Source organism: Rhinatrema bivittatum, chromosome 3, assembly GCF_901001135.1.
Source record: "Rhinatrema bivittatum chromosome 3, aRhiBiv1.1, whole genome shotgun sequence".
Classification (NCBI taxonomy): domain Eukaryota; kingdom Metazoa; phylum Chordata; class Amphibia; order Gymnophiona; family Rhinatrematidae; genus Rhinatrema; species Rhinatrema bivittatum.
The window spans coordinates 446,429,494-446,444,317 of NC_042617.1; the positions used below are offsets into that span (position 1 = coordinate 446,429,494).

The 14,824-nt window shown below is 41.0% G+C and overlaps 1 protein-coding gene across 1 annotated transcript in view; it reads right to left on the reverse strand.

The window, feature by feature from the left end:
• Positions 1–300: 300 nt before the first annotated feature.
• The window catches only part of ITGB1BP1 (integrin subunit beta 1 binding protein 1), a 39,123-nt gene continuing 24,599 nt past the window's right edge, over positions 301–14,824 (reverse strand). Inside the window, exons 5-7 of the mRNA XM_029595840.1 lie at positions 7,281–7,373; positions 5,081–5,230; positions 301–1,823 (exon numbers count right to left, since the gene is read on the reverse strand). Coding sequence (XP_029451700.1) covers positions 1,752–1,823; positions 5,081–5,230; positions 7,281–7,373 — 315 coding nt within the window. The 3' untranslated portion in view covers positions 301–1,751. The remainder of the gene's footprint in view (positions 1,824–5,080; positions 5,231–7,280; positions 7,374–14,824) is intronic.

The following is a 14,824-nucleotide window of genomic DNA, read 5'->3' on the forward strand; positions in this document are numbered from 1 at the left end:
TTATGTTAAATGCTGGGAATTGTATCTCCAATCTCTTTCCCCTTTAGCTCGGGGTGTGATTCTCAATGACTTACCTACCAATCAGCTTTAATCTAATTGTTTTTCTTTTACTGATTCGGTGAATGCATAGTGTGGCTCTTATAATCATGCTGATGATTCAGGATCTTGTAGTTTTTGGGGGGGGGGGTTCAGTACAGCGCTCCTTTTTCTCAATCATAAGTGTATTCCTTTTTGTTAGATGAATGTAGGCAGAACCACTTTCTGGTAGGCAGCTATTGATATTTGTGATATAATGAATGAATACACTAGGATACCTTTATTTGACTGATCACCTTTATTTAAGGTAGTGCTAAACTTCTGTAAAAATACATGCTTTGTCTTTGTTGTGTACTCCTTTGTTCAATAAAAATGATTTAAACAAAAAAAGAATTTGTAGTCTAAAATGTTTAGCTGTTTAATAATGCATATGCAGCACCTCTTTAATTGCTGTCGTTCTATTTTTTATCTATGTACCATTGTAACCTGCTACAGTGGAGCATGTGGGCTATATATTTTTAAAATAAATAATATATAAATAGAGCCTATGGGAACTGTAGCCACGATTTATGTGCACAGATTGCTGCTGCAACAAACAATTGAGATGATAGCAAGCCAAAAAGAAACCAAAATGCAGTATGAAGGAATGATTTCTGATCCTGTGGGAATGAACCTCGGATGCAGGAGCTAATAAAAAAAAAAAAAAAAAGGCTAGTTCCATCAACATAGCTGTTATATGTATTTAAGATATGGAGAAACATGCTGATCTGACGATGTGTACAGAAAGCCACTCAGTAATATAATGACAACAGTTTCATATTTTTTGAATTAACAAGAATGTGTATCATTTTACACCTTTTATCTACATTTTTAAGAAATGTTTAAGACAGAGCTTATAAATATGCAAAAATATTTCTAATCCACTCACATTCTATAAAAAATTCAGAGAAAAGTAAACTATCATACAGCACCTGAATACTAAAGCATTTCATAGTGTCATGAAGGGCTGCAGCCTGTGAAATGGCACTTCAGTTATAAATTAGTGGTGTGGCTTCTTCAGGATCTGCCATCGCTATCAAAATCATCACTAGCCAGGCTGAGTTTAACCCCCCGTTTTTACTGGGCAGTGCTTGGACAGAGGCGATTTTAAGCAGCAGGCTTGCAAGCTGGAGTCACAGAACGAGGCCACAGCTTCCGTGTTCACTGATTTTTATCACACAAAGGCCGTTTTTAATTATATACATTATGAGAGTAAAGAAGGGACAGAATTTATACAGAGATTCTCTGTCACGAGCTCTCGGAGCCATTAAGTGTGGGGACTTCTCACAGGTTTCAGAACACGTCTATGCTCTAAGCCTTAGGCTGTACCGTCTTTTATTAAAAATTCATTGCTGGTGCTGATGCAGTCTGCAAAATGTCTAGACAAGAAAATTCATGCTACTTAAGACAAGTCTTGCAAAGAATATAGCCTTCCAAAAATGCCCATAAAGCTGTACCTTCTAAACTTTTGTTTTAATATTTGTGAAATAAGAGTCATTTTTCAGGCACTTAAACCCCCCCCCCCCCAAAAAAAAACCAAACCTCAAAGTCCATCTTGCTTTCATATGCATGATTTGGTCCAATTTCACCTGCAATCATAAAATGTCCAAGTAGCTAAGACCCTGTTCACACACAAAGACTTCTTGTGCTGTCAACTCAAGCTGTCCGAGAGGAATTCAAGCTTTCTCCGATGTTAAGACTGAATCAAATGCAGTGGACAGGACTTTGCAGATGGCTTGTGCTTGTTCCTTCATTGAAAAACAAAAATGAATCACTTGGACATTGTGCATGATAATATCCTCATGTGTGTGTGTTGTGGAGTTACTTCAGCTAAGGTCTGCTTGAGATTTGTGCAACACTATGCATGTAACCTCTCCGACTGCTTTTCTTCCAGTCCTTTGCCAGCTGAGAAACTGGACGGCTGGGCTCATGTGAGAGAGATTGCACTGGACCCGAGTTTCACTCAGGACATGAAGATGCATTAGGATATCAATTGTATGTGGGAATAGCACCCTATTTCTGGGGATCATTACTTAGAGGATTTACAGGTCACTAATACAAACTAAGGTATACACATGACCTCTCCGATGCTTGTTTCTGAAAGAATTGAGTGCCCATCTTAGAAAAGCTAATAATAAATAAGGATAATGTTAGGCAGGTGCATCCTGGTCTCTTTCTAAAGGAAGATTTGATAAAGGAAAAACCATGACAAAATACTGTAACCTCTGAATTGATGGACCCAATGTCTCAGTTTCTGACCTTTTAGCATCATCGACAACTTGTCCTATTAATGCTGATAAACTGAAGTCAGTATCACAGCACCAATATGTAGGACCAAGGGGAACAGGCACAGACCCCATAAAAACTCTACGAATGCTATCCTTGAGCTGGTAGCACACCGGCATCAAGTAGAGGTTCATCATTTTGAGACAGAGGAATCTGAACTACTGTTACTGCCCTCCTCCCAGCTATCAGCTAAGTAGTTTTCAATTTAAAACAATAATTCAAACCAGTTAACTGCATACCACAAACTGGGTCAAAATCAAACAACTGCAAAATGCAAGCTCCTTATGCTAAGGATGGGGTCCTTCGCTTGCGGTTTAAACCACTGTTGACCAATACATTTCTGGGTTTTTGCAAAGGTAAAAAATCAGTTTAAATTGATTTTCACCCTAATTTCAAAAACATAGCTACAGCCTCACAATGCTTTCCAGCATCCCTCTCCCCAAAAGAATGGGGGGGGGGGGGGGGGGGGAGAAAACATGCACAGGAACTGGGCGAGGACCGAACATGCAACAAAAATGTTTGTTAGCAGCACGCATGTGCCCATGCACCTAAAATATTACTTAGTACCCGCCTCTCCCCTCCAATCACTGTTCCTCTGCGCTTATACTAACCTGTAAATAATCTGTGTTTATCACATTTTCCTCAAACCCCTGTACATATCTTTTCCTTATGTATCCTTTTCTCCCTCCCCCCTCCCCCTGTCTTGTCTACCTATATACCTCTCCTCCCCACCTTTTTATCTTGTTTATTGCTATGTTACTGAGTTTATTGTTACAAACTGTTCTTTGTAAAGGCTTTGCCTATATATCCTTGGTTGTAAGTTATCTGTAAACCGGCACGATGTGCAAACGGTTGCCGGTATATAAAATAAAATTTAAAAAAAAAAAAATGCTGCAGATGGAAGAGGAGACCAGAGCTCTCATCACAGCCAGAATCAACACCAGAACTGCACTGGAGGAGGGAGACCAGTGCTGCTGCTGCTGCCGCCAGAGCCACGCAGGAGAGAAACTGGAGTCACCATAGAAGCTGCAATGCAGGAAATCCCAGCGTTGCCATTGGAAAGGAAGGCCAAAGCTGCAGCTGGCGTTAATACAGAGTGGAGAGGCATAAAGAACGGTGCCCTTCTGGGAGAAGGGAAGAAAGGAGGAGAGAGAAGGGGACGCTGATGAAACATGGGAGATGTTGGGGAGGGAGGGAAGAGGTAAGGCACCAGGTGACAGGGAAGGGGAAAGTTGGAAAGAAGAGGGAAGATGCTGGACGAGGTGAAGGTTTGAGAGGAGGTGATAGAAGAAATGAAGAGAGAAAAAGGGAGATACTGGCAGAACTCCTCATTAAAAAGTTTCATCCTGCCCTGTCAATGATTTTGAAAGATGGGTGGCTCCTTTCACAAAAGGTTTTGGATACCCTGCTCTAGGATCCATCCTACTGTGCCTGAATGTAACTTGCCGTGAGCTAAATCCAAATAAATAGAAATCAAATAATCTGCTTAACAGTTTTTTACCATCCTGGCTTTTGTCCATCACAAACGCCGATATTTACCTGGAAAAATGACAAATCATTTTCACACTGATATTCTCCTGTTTTTGTTCTTGTAATAAACGCTGAGATAAATAAAATTAAAAAAAAACTAAAACAAAGGTCCCTAACTAGTGACTATCCTCACAACACAAAATAACGGGAGAAAAAAAGCTGCTAATCGCTTTGTGAACAAACATGATTATGGGGCTAGAGGATCATCTACCATATAAATGGGCTTGGACCGACATGCTGCAAATGCGCAGTAGAAAGCAGCTCTACTGCGTATGCGCAAGAGCACGTCTGTCAGAGGGCAGCAACATGCTGCTGGGAAGGAATGAAGCGGCCGGAAGGAATGAAGCAGCGGGGAGGAGCAGCGACGGCGGCAGCACAGAAGGTCTCCGGGGGGGTGGGGGGGGTCTGTCTCTCGCGCGGGGAGAAGCGGCGGCACAGACATAGAAATGGGAGGTCTCCAGGGGTCTTTCTCTCGCGTGCGCGCCTCATCACCGAGCGTCAGGCGGGCCAGCAACGAGCCCGGTGGAGAGGCACGCGCGAAAGAGAGAGACCCCTGGAGACCTCCCATGGAGCAGCGGCGGTATCTAAGCGTCAGGCGCGCGTTCTGGATAAGAGAAGAGGGAGTGGAGGAGGGCTGAGGGAGAGGGACGGTGTTGTGGAGGAGGTGGGAGGGGAAGGAAGAGGATGTAAGTGGGGAGGGTAAAGTTGTGGAGTACAGAAAAAGGGAGTGGAGGAGGGCTGAGGGAGAGGGACGGGGTGGAAAGGGAAAATGAGAAGGGATGGAAGGAAGAGGATGTAAGTGGGAAGGGTAAAGTGGAGTAGAGAAAAAAAGGGAGTGGAGGAGAGAAGGGGAAGGAAAGGGAAGGTGAGGGGAAGAGGATATGACTGAACAAGTGGGAAGGGTAAGAAGTTCTGGAGAAGAGAAAAAAAAGTGGAGGAGGGCTGGGAGAGGGAATGGGTTGTAGATGAGGTGAGAGGGGAAGGAAAGGAAAGATGGAAGGAAAAGGGAAGTTGTGGAGAACAGAGCGGCTCTAACCATGCCAGTCTGACAGAATCTCGCCCGTTTTAACGGGCTTAACGGCTAGTAACATTAATATTGGGAATTAAAGAGAAAAATACTGAAAAAAAAATAAATCTGTCATTTACCAACAAAACAACTTTTTAGCTTAAAACGATCAAAACACTTTACCAGACTATTACACTGGTACACCCAGAGGCTACATTCTTCATGATTTGCATCCATAGTCTTCAAAGCCAATAAACTTTTTCCTGCCACCAGCCCGTCATCATAGCAAACCATCCGGACGATCAAATACAGAGCGTGCCTGTGCAAAACATCCTGTTAAGTGGGAAAAGGCAAAGTTAGCTCCACATCCAGTACAGGACACTTTTTTATATTTTGGAAAGTCTTGCCGCCCCCCCCCCCCTCTCAAAAGATGTGAGAGACACTTGAATATTTTGTTGCAAAACAAGGACCATACTGCAGAAGGACTCAGAAGGATGCTTGGGGGAGAACTGAAGCTATGGCCGGCCAACGAGGTCTTCTTTACGCCTGAGGTCCAGTCAGTCAAATCTCTTGACTGCCCAACATTACGCTAATGTTCACCATTTTATGTTTCAGCTGAGGGTGTTCTGTCTGTGCTCTATCAAAATCTAACTATAGGGCCATGGAGTACACTGTGCTTTCAGAGTTTCCAATTATGAATGAAGCCCTTGAAAGCTCAAGCCAAATCTTTCATTTAGTGTGACACTGTGTGCCACTAAGCCAAACGCAATCAATCCATTCTCTGCTCCATCTAACTCTTTTAAATCTACTTCCTCATGGGCCAGATGTACTAATAGGTACAGATTCAAAATTGGAAGCGCCCTAAGTGCGAATTGTTGATGACCCACATGCATAAAATCCAGGGGTTAATGTGCATAGCCAGGCCGTGTGTGTGTGTGCCAAAAGCATTTCAGAAAGGGCCTGGCCACGTGCATAACCCCTACCATCGAAAAGGGGCAGGCGGGGTGGGGATCAGCTGGGACAGCAGCCATTAGGCTCTGTCCTGGGGAAGTATGCGGAAATTACTTCTGCTCCGAAGGAGCAATAAGTATAAAACCAAAAAATGTGGAGATAGCTAGGGTTATTTAGGAATCAAAGAGGAGAGGGGAAAAGGGAGGAAGGGTAGGCAGGAGTATAGGAAAGTTTCCTCCCAGTCTGCTCCTTAATTGGAGCAGGCTGGGAGGGAACTGGGGAAGGTCCTGTTGCATTGCCGCATGTTTTGGGTTTTTTTAAATCCCCCCCCCCCCCCCCGTTGCATGCATTTGAGGACACCCGCCCACATATGCATACACGGATATTAAAATCTGGCGTGCATGTGCGTGCACGATCAGTTTTTTATAACATGCCGACGCGCACATGTTACAAAATAGCTGCATCCATGCGCGCGCGCTGGGAACTACGCACACATGGACGCACGCTCTCTTCTTTTAAAACCGAACCCTTAGTAAATTTGGCCTTCTAAGGTCAGTAAACAAGGAACAGTCAATGTGTTATTTCCATTCACCTTTGATGTCCTTTTTGCTATGATCCTTTACATTTTAATCACAAATGTAATGAACGATGATAATTCAAAAAAACTTTACAAGTTAACTTCCTTTATTAAAAACAAAAATGTCCACTATCATATACTAGCTAAAAATGCCACAATACATTACACTGGATCTGCTCTAAAAAGACCACCAACCCTGAAATTCTAACCAGTGATCAAGACAAGGGAGCGTCCCATCTATATTTGGTGCATCTTGAGAAATGGTTGGAGTAATACTGGCACCCTGTGCGTGCTTGATGGGAAGATCAAGGCTCCACGCTAGCTTAGTAAACCCCTCCACTGTAGCTCCAGGGGTAGCTGTATTCAAATGTCATGGTGAAACCAATGTTAAGATCCAAATTCACATGGAACTACAACAGATTCTTACTATATAAAATATGTTTGGGGGGGCGGGGGTTTCAGTTAAAAAAAAAAACTGGAGCAGCTGTTAACTGGGAGGGATTTAGCTAGAAATCTACATGTTGCATCTACTTTACTAATTGTTTAAAATGTTTGTGTGTATGGTATTAATACCAACTGTTTGCACTAGATATACAGCTGAAGCTCGAAGGCTTGGTTGATTGTTTAATTTTATTATCTTAAACTGCCTAGATATTTATTTAAAGCATGCAGGTAAAACAGGGATATATTTTCTTCACTCATCCATGCTGCAAGGAACAAAATGTTACCTTTTGTTAAACTAAACAAAACAAAAAAAACCCTGTTGAAATTTCAGTCCCTTTGTTGACTGATGCAACAGTAATCAAGTATGCTTAGCTTTTGCAGAATTGTACACATAAAGAAACTCTTACTTACATACTGATCGGATGTTGCTACCTTAATGCCGTACCTCGAAACACCCATAATAAACTCTTCTTCTGGCGGCACAAAGGGCAACTTTCCATCTTGCTGTGAAATGAAAACCAAAATGAAAACTTTGAAACTTCTATAGTAAAAAGAAGAGAACTGATTTAACAAAGCCAGACTTTCCTTTCTACACATTTAATAGTTGGTAAGGACAGAGGTTAGGTGCAGTCCGTTTTTGCCACAGTGTTGGCATGAATAGTGGTAGAAAAAGGATGCACCTCCCCAGAACAGCACAAACTCTTTAAAAGCTGCGTCCTGGATTGACCACAGGCTGGCATGGCCTAACCTTTTTTCATGTGGAGCTGAATAACTCCCTGTTGGAGTGGAAAGAAATTTCATGGAGAGTAAATCAAATTTATCTTGGGACCCACTAGCACCCTTTCACAAATACAAGCGATCGATCTATGGTACAAAGAATTTTACATTTTCTACAAAGGTCAAAAAGAAACGACTACTAACAGAAGCAAAGACTGCTAGTCTAGCCCTGGGCAGATTTTCAGTGGAGGTATGGCAACTGTGTAATAAAGTTTTTAAAAAGCCCTACCATAAAGAAAGATTTGGAATATAATGCTTTATGCTGTGATAAATGCTACAGAAGGATTAGCATGGGTATCTGTGAAATCATAGCAAGGCGGTAACTGAGCCAAGTATTCCTTTGTGTGTATCCAGGCTGGATGGGGCACATTACTGTTCTTTCTCCGTTTAAAAGACTGTGGAGGAAGCTGTTCCATTTGCTCCTTTTTAGCTGGTTTTCCCTATGCACAGACTAAAATAACAATGCTAAGGAGGGCTGTTCAGTCCACATTTAAAGATCACACATGCAAACTGGAGAAGTGTTATTTTCAGACATTGTGCCACGATGCAGTAATCTTTATTTATTTTATCTATCTATTTATCAATTGTTTATATATAGCCCATACCGAAGCCCTGGACAGTTTACAATAAAACATCCATAAGTTATAATTAAAAAAGAGAGAATTGCCAGTAATAACAATTAACACAATTAAAACTATAGAAAATGCAATAATAAAAGTTTATTTTAAACTGCTTAAAAGGCACAATACATAAACTGTAATCTGCTTTGTGACACTGTCCTAACTGGCAGTTGACTATTAGGTTTTACACATTCAACAAAATACAAACCACTACTAAAATTCCAGCAGAAAAGTGAACTGCAACAAGAATAGGCAACTCCGGTCCTGGAATGCTACAAATAGGTTTTGTTTTCAGGATATATTCATAAAGAATATGCATGAAATATATTTGCATCCTGTGGAGGCAGTGTAAGAGTGTTTTGAATAGATTTACATCAATGAACTTGTACTGATCAGATTTGCAAAACTATCCAAGGCTGCTAATATGCTAGAATGTAATGTGGTATATTTGGATTATCAGAAGGCTTTCAATAAAGTCCTGCATGAGAGCTTCTAAGAAAACTAAAAAGTCATGGGATAGGAGGCGATGTCCTTTTGTGGATTGCAAGTTGGTTAAAAGACAGGAACAGAAAGTAGGATTAAATGATAAGTTTTCACAGTGGAAAAAGGTAAAAAGTGGAGTGCCTCAGGGATCTGTACTTGCACTGGTGCTTTTTAATATATTTATAAATGATCTGGAAAGGGGTACAAGGAGTGAGGTAATCAAACTTGCGGACAACACAAAATTATGCAGAGTAGTTAAATCTCAAGCAGACTGAAGACTGGAGGGTGGCCAATGTAACCCCAATATTTAAAAAAGGCTCCAGGGGTGATCCAGGTATAGACCAGTGAGCCTGACTTCAGTGCCGGGAAAAATAGTGGAAACTATTCTCAAGTTCAGAATCGTAGAGCATATAGAAAGACATGGTTTAATGGAATACAGTCAACATGGATTTACCCAAGGGAAGTCTTGCCTAACAAATCTGCTTCATTTCAATAAAGGTGAACCGGTAGATGTAGTGTATTTGAATTTTCAGAAGGCGTTTGACAAAGTCCCTCTAAGAAAGCTAAAAAGTCATGGGATAGGAGGCGATGTCCTTTCATGGATTACAAGCTGGTTAAAAGATAGGAAACAGTTACCCCCTTTGAATTTTCTAGCCTATGCGCAAATTACCCATTTTATTCGCACTCTGCAACGCCTCGGCCAGCTTAGACCGGGACGGTCTATTATAGAGTCCTATTTCCTTTATAGTGATATCCTGCGGGGTGCCACGTCCAAGCTCTATCAATTGTTCTTTCAGCAGGGTGTAGAACACTGCACCTTTGTTAAACAATGGGAGACTGACTTACAGCTTCATTGGGAGGCTCGTACCTGGGTTGACGTACTTCAAGGGGCCAGACAATGCTCGACTTCAGCCAAGTTACAGGAAAACTGTTACAAAATGGTTTACCGGTGGTACCTCACCCCTGACAAATTACATAAATTCTATCCCCATCTGACGGATGAGTGCTGGCGTGGCTGCAGGGATGTGGGCTCTTACTTGCATATCTGGTGGCATTGTCCAAAACTGACTCCTTTATGGACGGAGTTGTTTCTATGGCTAGGGACTCTATTGGAAATTGATTTTAGCCCTACTGTTACTGCCGCGCTGTTATCCGTCTTTCCTGATGCTTTGCCCAAGAAATATCACCGAGTCTGTGCCCAAGTGTTTGTGGCTGCCCGTAGCCTTATAGCTGCTAATTGGAAATCGGGGACTATCCCTTCCCTTAAGGAGATTAAGGGGAAATTACACCAGTACTATCGGCTGGCTTATTTGACGGCCTCCAAACGTCAGAGTATTCCAGCTTTCATGGCTTCCTGGAGACCCCTGGCTGTTGCCCTAGGCCTGGACTAATGTGTTCTTACCTCCAACCTAGCGCTGGGGTGCTACCCCTCGGACCGCGACTTAGATCGCTTCCCATGGGGAATGAATGTCTTGTTCCGTCCAGTTCTGCACTGTTAGATACTCTGTACCACTTATGATGTTACTTTATTTTTGTGATCTCTTATGTGCTTTCAGACCAATATCTCTTGCACTCTGTATTCATTGGAGGTTGGCGAATAGTGTATGTTAATACTAGGATGCCATGTTGGGAGGGAGGGTTGGATTGGGGGAGGGGAGGGATGGGGGGGTTCTCTCTCAGGGGAGTGCCGACAGAGTTGTTGCACTCCAGCACTTAAGTTATGCTATTTGACTTGTGTATTGTGTTACAGTGCATCTTTGTTCTAAAATGAATAAAAATTGTCAAATTTAAAAAAAAAAAAAAAAAAAAAAAGATAGGAAACAGAGTAGGATTAAATGGTCAGTTTTCTCAGTGGAAAGGGGTAAACAGTGGAGTGCCTCAGGGATCTGTACTTGGACCGGTGATTTTCAATATATATATATATATATATATATATATATATATATATATATATATATATATATATAAATGAGCTGGAAAGGAATATGATGAGTGAGGTTATCAAATTTGCAGATGATACAAAATTATTCAGAGTAGTTAAATCACAAGCGGATTGTGATACATTACAGGAGGACCTTGCAAGACTGGAAGATTGGGCATCCAAATGGCAGATGAAATTTAATGTGAACAAGTGCAAGGTGTTGCATATAGGGAAAAATAACTCTTGCTGTGGTTACACGATGTTAGGTTCCATATTAGAAGCTACCACCCAGGAAAAAGATCTAGGCATCATAGTGGATAATACTTTAAAATAGTCAGCTCAGTATGCTGCAGCAGTCAAAAAAACAATGTTAGGAATTGTTAGGAAGGGAATGGTTAATAAAACGGAAAATGACAAAATGTCTCTATAAATCGCTCCATGGTGAGACCGCACCTTGAATACTGTGTACAATTCTGGTCGCCGCATCTCCAAAAGGATATAGCTGCACTGGAGAAAGTGCAGAGAAGGGTGACCAAAATGATATGGGGCATGGAACGGCTGCCCTATGAGGAAAGGCTAAAGAAGTTAGGGTTTTTCAGTTTGGAGAAGAGATGACTGAGGGGGGAGATATAAGTCTACAAAATCATGAAAGGACTTGAACAAGTTAATGTAAATCGGTTATTTACTCTCTCAGATAATAGAAGGACCAGGGAGCACTCCATGAAGTTAGCAAGTGGCTCATTTCAAGAAAGATAGAGTTGCGATGGAGAAGGTACAGAGAAGGGCATCCAAAATGATAAAGGGGATGGAACAGCTCCCCTATGAGGAAAGGCTGAAGAGGTTAGGGCTGTTCAGCTTGGAGAAGAGACGGCTGAGGAAGGATATGATGGAAGTCTTTAAAATCATGAGAGGTCTAGAACGGGTAAATGTGAATCAGTTATTTACTCTTTCCGATAAAAGAAGGACCTGGGGGCACTCCATGAAGTTAGCAAGTGGCTCATTTAAAACAAATCGAAGAAAATTATTTTTCACTCAGCGCATAGTTAAACTCTGGAATTCATTGCCAGGGGATGTGGTTTCAGCAGTTAGTGTTACTGGGTTTAAAAAAGGTTTTCCTAGGTTCCTAGAGGTTAAATCCATAAACTATTATGGTAATTAATTAGCAATAGTAGCTTGTGATCTATCTAATGTTTGGATACTTACCAGGTACATGTGACTTGGATTAGCACTGTTGGAAACAAGATACTGGGCTTGATGGACCCTTGGTCTGACCCAGTATGGTATTTCTTATGTTCTTATGTATGCTACAGGTCAAAAAGTATGTTAAGAATCAGTACTGAGTTTCATTTTTGCCTTCTGGCTCAATTTAAAAAAAAAAAAAATCACATGAGTTTCAAAAATGTAATCTTATTAACAGATATGAGATAAAATTATAATACCAACCAATTAGGAAAATGTTTTGCAAACAAATTGATCCATTGGTGTGTAAAATGGAGGTGGTAACTTATGTATCACAATGTTCTCTGAACCTGCTTCTGAATTACCTTGCTGGTAATTGCACTTTCCTGAGATATCAATAAAGATCTCTTTCTTTTAGCTGCTGGTTTTGTTTTCTTTTTACAGCCTTCAACAATTTTGACACCCCAGATAGGATGTGCAGTGAAAAGGGGGGAGGGGGCAGCATGGCATTCCTGATTGGTAAGTTAAGGCTTGTTTCTTGCCTTGCTTCCCCCTGTATGGGAAGCCCCGTTTCCATCCCCCACCCCCTGCTTAAGGGACCCCACTCCGATTTGGACATTTACTACAGCATATTGGCAGGAGAGAGAAATTGTTTTGCACTTATATATGGGGATAAATGCAATAGAATAAAATTGTTTACATTTGTAAAATGAAGTGTTGAGTGTATGTATTAGACATTGTAATATACATGTATAAAAAAAATATATATTTTGTTGTTTAGTCAGTTGGGAGTAATTAACTTTTGATTATTAGTGAAGGATTCCCTTAGTGTGGTTTGTCGTCAGTGTGGGGGGATCAGATATATGCTCTCTTATTTGTTTGCCAGATTAGGCAAAAGATAATTGGCCATTTCTTGCCCCTTTCCTCCTGTTGGGGGAGACCACTCAGAACTCAAAACCGCAAATGATTCTTAATGTCGATATTTCCCATTGCAACTCGCTATTTCAAATGCTGGCATGTGTGTACAAAGGGCCAGACGCACCTATAATAAGACTTACTTTGTATCCTGATGACCCAAGACTTGGAACTGCTTTGACTGTCTTGGTTTTAATGGAATTTATTATACTTACCATTTAAATAAAAGTCATTATATTATCATATTAAATATGACAGAAGGGATTCTAAAGGTCCTAATAAGCTAGACTAGTTTGGTGACAGTGAAGAAAAAAAAGAATCTTACAGCAATAGAATTGCACTGATTAGACTTGCAAAACTATCCAAAGTTGCTGAAATGCTAGAATATACACTAAAGGTCAAAAAGTATGTTAAGAGTCAGCAATAAATTTTCTTTTTGTCTTCTGGCTCAATTTACAAAAACAATCACATGACTTACAATAATTCAATCTTATTAACATATAAGAGATAAAATGACAATACCATCTAATTAGGAAAATATTATGCAAACAAATTAATTCATTGGTGTGTAAACTGGATATTGTGACCTATTTAAATTATTGTATCACTAACGTCCTTTGAGGCTGCTCCTGAATTGACTTAAGAACATAAGAAATTGCCATGCTGGGTCAGACCAAGGGTCCATCAAGCCCAGCATCCTGTTTCCAACAGAGGCCAAACCAGGCCACAAGAACCTGGCAATTACCCAAACATTAAGATTCCATGCTACTGATGCAATTAATAGCAGTAGCTATTCCCTAAGTAAACTTGATTAATAGACATTAATGGACTTCTCCTCCAAGAACTTATCCAAACCTTTTTTGAACCCAGCTACACTAAATGCACTAACCACATCCTCTGGCAACAAATTCCAGAGCTTTATTGTGCATTGAGTGAAAAAGAATTTTCTCCGATTAGTAAGAACATAAGAAATTGCCATGCTGGGTCAGACCAAGGGTCCATCAAGCCCAGCATCCTGTTTCCAACAGAGGCCAAACCAGGCCACAAGAACCCGGCAATTACCCAAACTTCATGGAATGCCCCCTAGTCCTTCTATTATTCAAAAGTGTAAATACAGAGTCTCAGCTACTCGTTCAAGACCTCTTATGATCTTAAAGATCTCTATCATATCCCCCCTCAGCCAACTCTTCTCCAAGCTGAACAGCCCTAACCTCTTCAGCCTTTCCTCATAGGGGAGCTGTTCCATCCCCTTTATCATTTTGGTTGCCCTTCTCTGTACCTTCTCCATAGCAACTATATCTTTTTTGAGATGCGGCGACCAGAATTGTAAACAGTATTCAAGGTGCGGTCTCACCATGGAGCGATATAGAGGCATTATGACATTTTCCATTTTATTAACCATTCCCTTCCTAATAATTCCTAACATTCTGTTTGCTTTTTTGACTGCTGCAACACACTGAGCCGACGATTTAAGTATTATCCACTAGGATGCCTAGATCTTTTTCCTGGGTGGTAGCTCCTAATATGGAACCTAACATCGTGTAACTACAGCAAGGGTTATTTTTCCCTATATGCAACACCTTGCACTTGTCCACATTAAATTTCATCTGCTATTTGGATGCCCAATCTTCCAGTCTTGCAAGGTCCTCCTGTAATGTATCACAGTCTGCTTGTGATTTAACTACTCTGAATAATTTTGTATCATCCGCAAATGTGATAACCTCACTCGTCGTATTCTTTTCCAGATCGCACCGGTCCAAGTACAGATCCTTGAGTCACTCCACTGTTTACCTTTTTTTCACTGAGAAAATTGACCATTTAATCCTACTCTCTGTTTCCTGTCTTTTAACCAGTTTGTAATCCACGAAAGGACATCGCTTCCTATCCCATGACTTTTTAGTTTTCTTAGAGGGACTTTGTCAAACGCCTTCTGAAAATCCAAATACACTACATCTACCGGTTCACCTTTATCCACATGTTTATTAACCCCTTCAAAAAAAATGAAGCAGATTTGTTAGGCAAGCCTTCCCTTGGGTAAATCCATGTAGACTCTGTTCCAT